Below are 10,809 nucleotides of genomic sequence, written 5' to 3' on the forward strand. Positions count from 1 at the left end.
ATCTGGTTATTATTTAATATTAAACTACCTTAGTGTAGGGGTTAGCAAACCAAAATGGGTCAAATCCTTCCCGTGGCCTGTTTTGTAGGTCTTTGAGCTTAGAACAGTTTTTTACATTTGTAAAAAAAAAAAAAAAAAAAAAATGTGGGAGAGGAAAATGCCAAGAGAAATTATATGTGGCCTACAAAGCCTATAACACTTCTTATCTGGCCTTTTAAACTTTGCCAACCATTGTCCTAGAACACAAGAAAATGCCTGTTATCCTGAGAGAAAGCCCTTACCTAGAGGCAATACGGGTTTTAAAAAACCCAAACCTCAAAAGCCAGCTTCTGAAAATGGTTAAAGTAGTATTGTTTTTTAAATTGTAGGGTTTTTTTTTTTTTAAAATGTTTATTTTTGAGAGAGAGTATGAGTGGGGGAGGGGTGGAGAAAGAGGGAGGCAGAATCCGAAGCAGGCTCCAGACTGAGCTGTCAGCACCAGAGCTTGACGCGGGGCTCGAACTCATGAGCTGTGAGATCATGACCTGAGCCGAAGTCGGACACTCAACTGACTGAACCACCCAGGAGCCCCTTAAATTGTAATTTGGTTAAGGTGGTCAGACTAGTAACAAGGAATTTTCAAACGTGGTTAAGCTTGATTTGTTCCTATCTGTTGCAGGTTGTAGGTGGCCTAGATATCCACAAAAAGATGGTGGTAGATGTGTGACTCTTTTTCTAAAGAGTACCACCCAACACTTTTGCTTTCTTCTCCATCTCTGAAGATCTGCTCAAGACGTCCAGCAATGCTCTCTGTGTATTTAAATGGAAGTATTTTTCTCTGTGAAGCCACATTTTCCAACACGAGCCTCATGAAGCCAACTAAGTGTTATTGAACTCTTATTCTCTCAATAACTCAGTGTAGCACTTTAAAGTCTGAAGGACAGCAACATGAAAAGAGCATATCAATGTGGTGAAGAAAGGGAAGGGGTTGGCTTTTTAATTTATTTTTCTTCATCTTTTATAACAAGAAAGTATCTATATATACATATGTAAATATTTATATATAGATATATGTAGCTTTCTATATGTGTAGGTTGGCTTTAATTTAATATACTTGATTCAGAAGCAAAATGATAGAGTACAAAAGTGCCAAGCAGAACATAAAACATCCTTACTTTTATTTCACACAGTTTTATATATAGATAGAAAGTTGTACAATTTGAGCCGGGTGTTAGGCCAGCTATTTTCCTTTTCCTGTGCTTTCTCCTTTGAGAGATTGACAAAGCATTTGTTAACGTCCTATTACTTACCTTAATTACATTTTTGTAACAGAGGAGTCTGTAATTTTCTTTATACCTATGAATAGATTTCCAGGGACTAGGTCTCGTTGCTGAGCAGCTCTACTGCATCTCTGCCTGAGGAGAAAGTACAGTGCAGTGCTGCCGCCAAGAGCTCCTCCTTGTGTTCCAGCAGGAACCGCACCAAGCTCACGGCTGCTTCGTTGTTACTTCTGAACGAGGAGCCATTTTCCTTTCTTAAATGTCCCTGAGTTAAATGTAAGTTACCAGTTGTGGAAAGGCCGGAAGCTATCTGAGGCAATCACGATTTATCTTAAGACATTACTCAATGAAGAATACCTGAAGTAATCTTGAACTACTTACAGTATCCATTCATTTGTTTCATTACATGGGTAAACAGTTTGTCATTAAACTTCTGTTTGAACCGTAAATTTCTTTTCCGTTTCAGAAAACTTGCAGCTAATCTGGAAAATTGGTGATATTTAATGTGCATGTACATATCTAAACACCCACACAGATTGGTGATTTAAATGGAAGAAGTCTTTTGATCTCTGTATGCCACAGAAGAGCAAAATTGTATCAAAATTTATACCTCTCCTGTTTCTTTACCACAAGGCATAGAGAGTGCATGGTGGTTTTCTTGATTTGCCCATATTTGTAATGGATGATAACTGAAGAAACGTGTGATATAAAAGTAGTGTATCATGTTCCACCACTTGATATTATCCCTTCCCTTTTCTGCAAAGGTACTATTGGCTGGAAGAGAACATTTTGGTTAGCTTTCTAGGAAAGTAGTCTTCCCCTATGTAGTTTTTCTAGAAAACCAGTTTCATAATCATGAGTGGAAAAGGGCAGGTTGAATCAAAGTAAATGAATCTTAAATTGGGCACGCCTGCCTGCCATCGCTGTTCCTTCAACTGAGTGCTGCACATCATGGGCTCTGTCTGTGAGAGAAAAATCCCGGTGCTTGGTGTCTTTGCATGACATGGAGTTTTGCATGTAGATCAATTTAAAATGTACCTCTTGTTTACATAATTTGCATAATTTTAAAAGATAATGTTGCCAAACTTTGGAAATGTTAATGTTCAAACTGAGAATCTCCACTACATGTAACTTTCTTCCTCTGGATCAGTACGTGGCTTATAATCCCAGCCAGTGGTTTGATCTGTTCCAGTGTCAACTGCCATGTGCTCTGCTTCAAGGGGGAACTAGTCTTTTGTGAATTTTTTGTACATAAGTATTTGTTACAAATATTTTAGCAAATGCTTTCTATTTCTCTTGCTTGTGCATATCTTGGCTGGCGTTACAGAAAAATAGTGCAAACATTATTTCCTTACTGGGGAATGAGGGTTTTTTTTTTTTTCTTTTTCTTTTTTAGTGGGGGTGGGGGAGGGCTTTATGTTGAATGTTTAGTTTTTTCTGCATGAAACGTCATGTTGTGGGATCTTTAGAAAACTTCATACTGTATGAATAAGAAAATAAAATATTTGAAACTTGCTTGAGTGTACTCACAGTCATCTTTGTTGGGCTCCCACAGCCATTAGGTAGTGTTTTGTCCATTAGGTAAATTGATGTTTGGTATTTGACTATAGGCCATAAGATAAATCTGCTTTATCACTGGTTAAAAACACAAGTTATTACAAGGACCCACAAAGCCTTTCCTCATTATGCCTTTACTACTTACCCCTCTTCTGCTTCCAGCTGCCTTCGCCTCCTGTGGTTCCTGGATCTTTGGGCTTTTGCTTCTGCTGTGGGCCTGTGTATGGTCTCCCCTGCCAGATCCTGCACAGCTAATGCCTCCAGGTCTGTTCAAATATGTCCTGGCTCCCAACGATGTTCCCGGCCATCCCATGTGAACATACTACACCCGTGTCTCCTTTACCCCCACCCCCCCCTTTTTTTCCCCCCTCTTCCGTTGCATTTACCCTCTGATGACAGAACTTACTTGGGTATTTTGTACATCTGTCTTCCCTGGTTACTGAAATAAAACGAAAACTCCACAAGGGCATTCATTTCTATTTCTGTCCATTGTTCACTGACAGCCTCACTTGTCTAGAATTCCATCTACCTCTTAGCGTTAGCTCATTAAATACTTAATGAAGGATTAAACAGGCAGGCATTAGTTAAAACAACCTCTTGCATTTGCAGAACATCATAGTCTTGGTAAAAACGCTCTTTTACCATTTTTCACCTTTACTACTTAGAAGAAATATGCCCAAACACTGGTCTGGCTACTTTAAGTGTTTATTTGAAAAATAAAGTTCTTTCTTCACCATCAACTTTGTGATGTTTTTAATTTTATAAACTACAAAATAGGTACAAAGACTAGCTAGCCTGCCTTTGTTCACTACAGTTATCTTTGAACTGCTGCTTCTGATTCTAAAAAACCCACATACTACCCAGTATTAAGGGTCATGATTCAGAGCGGTTTTGTGCGATGATTTTTTTAATTACACTCCATAGACAAGAAATGTTTATAAATTTATAAAAAGTTATAAATTTATAAATAAGTTGATAAGTTCATACAGTACTGTTTAAACCAGAAGTTTCCCTCCTAGAAGAATCATAAACAATGCAAATCTTTTATTGAAAATGAATAAATTATAGTTAATGTGTAAGTATAGTGTGCCAAATTCAGATATGGAAATTATCCTCAAAGTTGCTGTATTACCAAACCTTTCCTTTCTGTTTATGCTTCTGGCTGTGAGAACAGAAGTGATGAAGGCTTAGAGTGACTGGAATACTCTTCACATGGTTTCTTGTGACCACATGTGGAGGAGAAGGCTTTTTCTCTAGAGTCCAAAGACAAGATAAAAGTCTCTTGATTTGAAATCAGAACCGATCTGCTGCTCTGCTAGCCACGGCTCGGATATTGCCATAAACCTTTGATGGAGGATTTCCTGCAGAGGAAAATAAACGTTATCTATACAAATATACCCACATACAGAAGCTACATGGAAAGCAGTCTACAACTCTATAAAGAACATTTTCCAGTGGATTGCTCTTAAACCAACAAGAGAACTGTAAACCATACCCAAATATCCTCCAAAAACATTTTAAATCCTGAGTCAAAGGCACCAACCTGTTTCAAAAAGAAGCTGGTCAATCAGATCTGGGCACTGATGGAAAATCCCATCTAGAGCAAGCTACTACAATCCTGTAACTCTTAACAGAAGTTAACGGACTTTGCTGCACAGCTTGAAAATAGGACTAAGTGTGTCAATTAAATTGATGGTGACCAGCAGCTCTTTTTTTTGTTGAAACCTAAAACATGTTGCCTACTATTCTGGAAGGGCTTTTCACTGTACCTCAGGGGAAAGTAGCAAAGATTTAAGCAATATAATCCAACAAACCCTGTATCTTCTCTAGCAAACAGAATCCAAGCAAAAATACTCCTTTTTTCTTTAGGTACACATTTGCCAACCCCCATTTCTACTTGCTATCTTTAACATTACCCTTCACCTACACTGATTGGCAAATGTGGTTTGAGTTGTAAATTCCCTATTCTTTTCTTTCCAGAGAACACACCCAAGGAATAAATTGCTGTTACCCAGGATAAGGTTGCATATGGCAGTTCTTGCCATCTTGATGTTCTGGAAAGAGCCAAGGATGTGAACTTTCCTGCAAGAGAGAATGTGAGACAAGTTAGCAACAACAAGCATTTCCTTAATGAAGCCCCCTAATCCAGAAACTTCGGAAAATCATGACAGATACAGATCTCTAAATAAAGAAGGTGGTGATGGCTGCACAACTCTAAATGCACTAAAAACCACTCTGAAGGGGAATATTATAGTATGTAAATTATATCCCAATAAAAATCAGAAAAAAAAACTTTTAAGAAACCAAGAATTTAAGATTCTTAGTTAATGATGGTTACTAACAAGTGAGTGCCTTCTATGTGCTGTGTATGCCTTTATGTGTTCCCATTCATTTAAAAAAATTTTTTTTTTAATTTTTGAGAGAGAGGGGGGAGAGAGACACCAGGGGAGGAATACAGAGAGAGAGGGAGACACAGAATCCAAAGACAGGCTCCAGGCCTGAGCTGTCAGCACAGAGCCCGACATGGGGCTTGAACCCACGAATCGTGAGATCATAACCCAAGCCGAAGCTGGATGCTTAACGGACTGAGCCACCCAGGTGCCCCTATGTGTTCCCATTTAATCCTTACAGGAGCTTTATTAGGTAATTTACTCCCATTTTACAAATGAGGTAAATTTACAAGAATTAAAAAAACAAAAACCCTGTCCAAGATTACACACTGGCAGAGGTGGGATTATTAAGTACCCACAAATGCAAGTAACGCTGTATTTAATCAAAATATTTGGGTTTCAACTGCAAAGCTTTCTAAAGGTTATCTAAGTTTAGGGGCGCCTGGGTGGCTTAGTCGGTTAAGCGTCTGACTTCAGCTCAGGTCATGGTCTCGCGGTCTGTGAGTTGGAGCCCACGTCGGGCTCTGGGCTGATGGCTTGGAGCCTGGAGCCTGTTTCCGATTCTGTGTCTCCCTCTCTCCCTGCCCCTGCCCCGTTCATGCTCTGTCTCTCTCTGTCTCAAAAATAAATAAAACGTTTAAAAAAAATAAAAATAAAGGTTATCTAAGTTTCTTTATTCATAGGGTCATTCAGACCCTTCTAATGGGTATTCCTGGCTGACTGACTCAAACAAGATGGACAACATAGTTTTGTTTTTTTGAGCCCATCTTTCAAAAAATATCAGTAAACTGACACCAAAATTGGCAGGGGGAACACCAAGAGGAACCCTCTTGCCCAGACAGACTCAGGCATTTCTGAAATTGGGGTAAAAGTGAAAGTCTGTTCAAGACGATCCTCCGATTTTCTTCCTTACTCTGTGGAATCAGGCAACCACCCACTGTAACGGGTGAAATTATGGGGGTGGGGGTTGTTCCCTGGAAAAGGTAAAGACATGATGTCTGGACCAGGGGTACCAGGTACAGTTGAAGTGGGAGTACCATGTTAAAAACAGGGGCATGTCAAAGCAAATATTTGCACACTGATTGTTGAGACCTCCAACTGTCTTCCATAACCAGGCTTCAAAGTCTGGCAGCAAAGAGCCTGGAGAATGCTTCTCTGGGGAACCTGCCCTGCCCAATAAAGAAGGACTAAAAGAGACATTAGGGCTTCCTCAAAGAAACAGCCTGGCAGTAACCCTGAGTGAAGCCTACAGTCAACCAGCATTACCCCCTCACCCCCTCAGGCCCCTGTGAGCTCAGGGCTTCCAGTCTGCTCTTTACTGCCTCACACATATGGCAAACACTGAGGATCACCAGAATCTGGGAAGACCATCTAATACAAAAAGTAGAAGTTACAACCAGCAAGGTGAAGAAAGCATTACAGAAACAGAGGCTGTGGGGAGAAAAAAGTGAAAACCGCAAGAACAAAACAAAATCAAGTCAGTAAGATCAGAAAAGCCATTTCATGTACCCATGAATCAACAGCAGGATGTTAAGAAAACATAAGGATTAGAAGACAGAGTTACAGAAAGGAATTCCAGATAGGGTGGGGAAAGAAAAGGAAAGCCAAAACGATTCAAGAAAATTTCTAAGAAATTTCTAAAATTTCATTATAGAAAATGAGTTTCTAATTTGAAAGGGTCCAGTACAATGAATAAAAACAGACCCACACTAACACATATCACTATGAAATTTCAGAACACAATGGATTAAGAAGATAGTACAGAGCTTGGAGGGAAGATGGCGGCGTAGGAGGACGCTGGGCTCACCGCGCGTCCTGCTGATCACTTAGATTCCACCTACACCTGCCTAAATAACCCAGAAAACCGCCAGAGGATTAGCAGAACGGAGTCGCCGGAGCCAAGTGCAGACGAGAGGCCCACGGAAGAGGGTAGGAAGGGCGGCCAGGCGGTGCGCGCTCCACGGACTGGCGGGAGGGAGCCGGGGCGGAGGGGCGGCTCGCCGGCCAAGCAGAGCCCCCGAGTCTGGCTTGCAAAAAGCGGAGGGGCCTGACGGACTGTGTTCCGACAGCAAGCGCGACTTAGCGGCTGGGAGGTCGTAAGTGAACAGCTCTGCTCAGAAAGCGGGAAGGCTGGAGGACAAAGGGAAGGAGAGCTGCTGAGCCCCCGGACGACAGAGCTCAGTTTGGTGGGGAACAAAGGCGCTCGCCAGCGCCATCTCCCCCGCCCATCCCCCAGCCAAAATCCCAAAGAGAACCAGTTCCTGCCAGGGAACTTGCTCGCTCCGCGCAAACACCCAACTCTGTGCTTCTGCGGAGCCAAACCTCCGGCAGCGGATCTGACTCCCTCCTGCTGCCACAGGGCCCCTCCTGAAGCGGATCACCTAAGGAGAAGCAAGCTAAGCCTGCCCCTCCTGCCCCTGTGCACCTTGCCTACCCACCCCAGCTAAGACGCCAGATCCCCAGCATCACAAGCCTGGCAGTGTGCAAGTAGCCCAGACGGGCCACCCCACCCCACAGTGAATCCCGCCCCTAGGAGAGGGGAAGAGAAGGCACACACCAGTCTGACTGTGGCCCCAGCGGTGGGCTGGGGGCAGACATCAGGTCGGACTGCGGCCCCGCCCACCAACTCCAGTTATACATCACAGCACAGGGGAAGTGCCCTGCAGGTCCTAACCACGCCAGGGACTATCCAAAATGACCAAGCGGAAGAACTCCCCTCAGAAGAATCTCCAGGAAATAACAACAGCTAATGAGCTGATCAAAAAGGATTTAAATAATATAACAGAAAGTGAATTTAGAATAATAGTCATAAAATTAATCGCTGGGCTTGAAAACAGTATAGCTGACAGCAGAGAATCTCTTGCTACAGAGATCAAGGGACTAAGGAACAGTCACGAGGAGCTGAAAAACGCTTTAAACGAAATGCATAACAAAATGGAAACCACCACAGCTCGGATTGAAGAGGCAGAGGAGAGAATAGGTGAACTAGAAGATAAAGTTATGGAAAAAGAGGAAGCTGAGAAAAAGAGAGATAAACAAATCCAGGAGTATGAGGGGAAAATTAGAGAACTAAGTGATACACTAAAAAGAAATAATATACGCATAATTGGTATCCCAGAGGAGGAAGAGAGAGGGAAAGGTGCTGAAGGGGTCCTTGAAGAAATAATAGCTGAGAACTTCCCTGAAGTGGGGAAGGAAAAAGGCATTGAAATCCAAGAGGCACAGAGAACTCCCTTCAGATGTAACTTGAATCGATCTTCTGCACGACATATCATAGTGAAACTGGCAAAATACAAGGATAAAGAGAACATTCTGAAAGCAGCAAGGGGTAAACGTGCCCTCACATATAAAGGGAGACCTATAAGACTCGTGACTGATCTCTCTTTTGAAACTTGGCAGGCCAGAAAGAATTGGCACGAGATTTTCAGGGTGCTAGACAGAAAAAATATGCAGCCGAGAATCCTTTATCCAGCAAGCCTGTCATTTAGAATCGAAGGAGAGATAAAGGTCTTCCCAAACAAACAAAAACTGAAGGAATTTGTCACCACTAAACCAGCCCTACAAGAGATCCTAAGGGGGACCCTGTGAGACAAAGTACCAGAGACATCACTACAAGCATAAAACATACAGACATCACAATGACTCTAAACCCATATCTTTCTATAATAACACTGAATGTAAATGGATTAAATGTGCCAACCAAAAGACATAGGGTATCAGAATGGATACAAAAACAAGACCCATCTATTTGCTGTCTACAAGAGACTCATTTTAGACCTGAGGACACCTTTAGATTGAGAGTGAGGGGATGGAGAACTATTTATCATGCTACTGGAAGCCAAAAGAAAGCTGGAGTAGCCATACTTATATCAGACAAACTAGACTTTAAATTAAAGGCTGTAACAAGAGATGAAGAAGGACATTATATAATAGTGACAAGGTCTATCCATCAGGAAGAGCTAACAATTATAAATGTCTATGCGCCGAATACCGGAGCGCCCAAATATATAAAACAATTACTCATAAACACAAGCAACCTTATTGATAAGAATGTGGTAATTGCAGGGGACTTTAACACCCCACTTACAGAAATGGATAGATCATCTAGACACACGGTCAATAAAGAAACAAGGGCCCTGAATGAGACGTTGGATCAGATGGACTTGACAGATATATTTAGAACTCTGCATCCCAAAGCAACAGAATATACTTTCTTCTCGAGTGCACATGGAACATTCTCCAAGATAGATCATATACTGGGTCACAAAACAGCCCTTCATAAGTTTACAAGAATTGAAATCATACCACGCATACTTTCAGACCACAATGCTATGAAGCTTGAAATCAACCACAGAAAAAAGTCTGGAAAACCTCCAAAAGCATGGAGGTTAAAGAACACCCTACTAACGAATGAGTGGGTCAACCAGGCAATTTGAGAAGAAATTAAAAAATATATGGAAACAAACGAAAATGAAAATACAACAATCCAAACGCTTTGGGACGCAGCCAAGGCAGTCCTGAGAGGAAAATACATTGCAATCCAGGCCTATCTCAAGAAACAAGAAAAATCCCAAATACAAAATCTAACAGCACACCTAAAGGAAATAGAAGCAGAACAGCAAAGGCAGCCTAAACCCAGCAGAAGAAGAGAAATAATAAAGATCAGAGCAGAAATAAACAATACAGAATCTAAAAAAACTGTAGAGCAGATAAACGAAACCAAGAGTTGGTTTTTTGAAAACATAAACAAAATTGACAAACCTCTAGCCAGGCTTCTCAAAAAGAAAAGGGAGATGACCCAAATAGATAAAATCATAAATGAAAATGGAATTATTACAACCAATCCCTCAGAGATACAAACAATTATCAGGGAATACTATGAGAAATTATATGCCAACAAATTGGACAACCTGGAAGAAATGGACAAATTCCTGAACACCCACACTCTTCCAAAACTCAATCAGGAGGAAATAGAAAGCTTGAACAGACCCATCACCAGCGAAGAAATTGAATCGGTTATCAAAAATCTCCCAACAAATAAGAGTCCAGGACCAGATGGCTTCCCAGGGGAGTTCTACCAGACGTTTAAAGCAGAGATAATACCTATCCTTCTCAAGCTATTCCAAGAAATAGAAAGGGAAGGAAAACTTCCAGACTCATTCTATGAAGCCAGTATTCCTTTGATTCCTAAACCAGACAGAGACCCAGTAAAAAAAGAGAACTACAGGCCAATATCCCTGATGAATATGGATGCCAAAATTCTCAATAAGATACCAGCAAATCGAATTCAACGGAATTATTCACCATGATCAAGTGGGATTCATTCCTGGGATGCAGGGCTGGTTCAACATTCGCAAATCAATCAACGTGATACATCACATTAACAAAAAAAAAGAGAAAAACCATATGATCCTGTCAATCGATGCAGAAAAGGCCTTTGACAAAATCCAGCACCCTTTCTTAATAAAAACCCTTGAGAAAGTCGGGATAGAAGGAACATACTTAAAGATCATCAAAGCCATTTATGAAAAGCCCACAGCTAACATCATCCTCAACGGGGAAAAACTGAGAGCTTTTTCCCTGAGATCAGGAACACGACAGGG

The 10,809-nt window shown here is 41.3% G+C and overlaps 2 protein-coding genes across 2 annotated transcripts in view; one reads left to right on the plus strand and one right to left on the minus strand.

Annotated features, from left to right (window-relative positions):
• PPP3R1 (protein phosphatase 3 regulatory subunit B, alpha) overlaps window positions 1–2,774 on the plus strand; it is a 68,759-nt gene extending 65,985 nt beyond the window's left edge. Inside the window, exon 6 of the mRNA XM_040458220.1 lies at window positions 659–2,774. Coding sequence (XP_040314154.1) covers window positions 659–706 — 48 coding nt within the window. The 3' untranslated portion in view covers window positions 707–2,774. The remainder of the gene's footprint in view (window positions 1–658) is intronic.
• A 929-nt stretch (window positions 2,775–3,703) lies between these two features.
• Window positions 3,704–10,809, minus strand: part of PNO1 (partner of NOB1 homolog) — a 22,518-nt gene continuing 15,412 nt past the window's right edge. Inside the window, exons 6-7 of the mRNA XM_040458218.1 lie at window positions 4,828–4,898; window positions 3,704–4,177 (exon numbers count right to left, since the gene is read on the minus strand). Of these exons, the coding sequence (XP_040314152.1) occupies window positions 4,110–4,177; window positions 4,828–4,898 (139 nt within the window). The 3' untranslated portion in view covers window positions 3,704–4,109. The remainder of the gene's footprint in view (window positions 4,178–4,827; window positions 4,899–10,809) is intronic.

Source organism: Herpailurus yagouaroundi, unplaced genomic scaffold, assembly GCF_014898765.1.
Source record: "Herpailurus yagouaroundi ecotype Mexico unplaced genomic scaffold, PumYag 221, whole genome shotgun sequence".
Taxonomy (NCBI): Eukaryota; Metazoa; Chordata; class Mammalia; order Carnivora; family Felidae; genus Herpailurus; species Herpailurus yagouaroundi.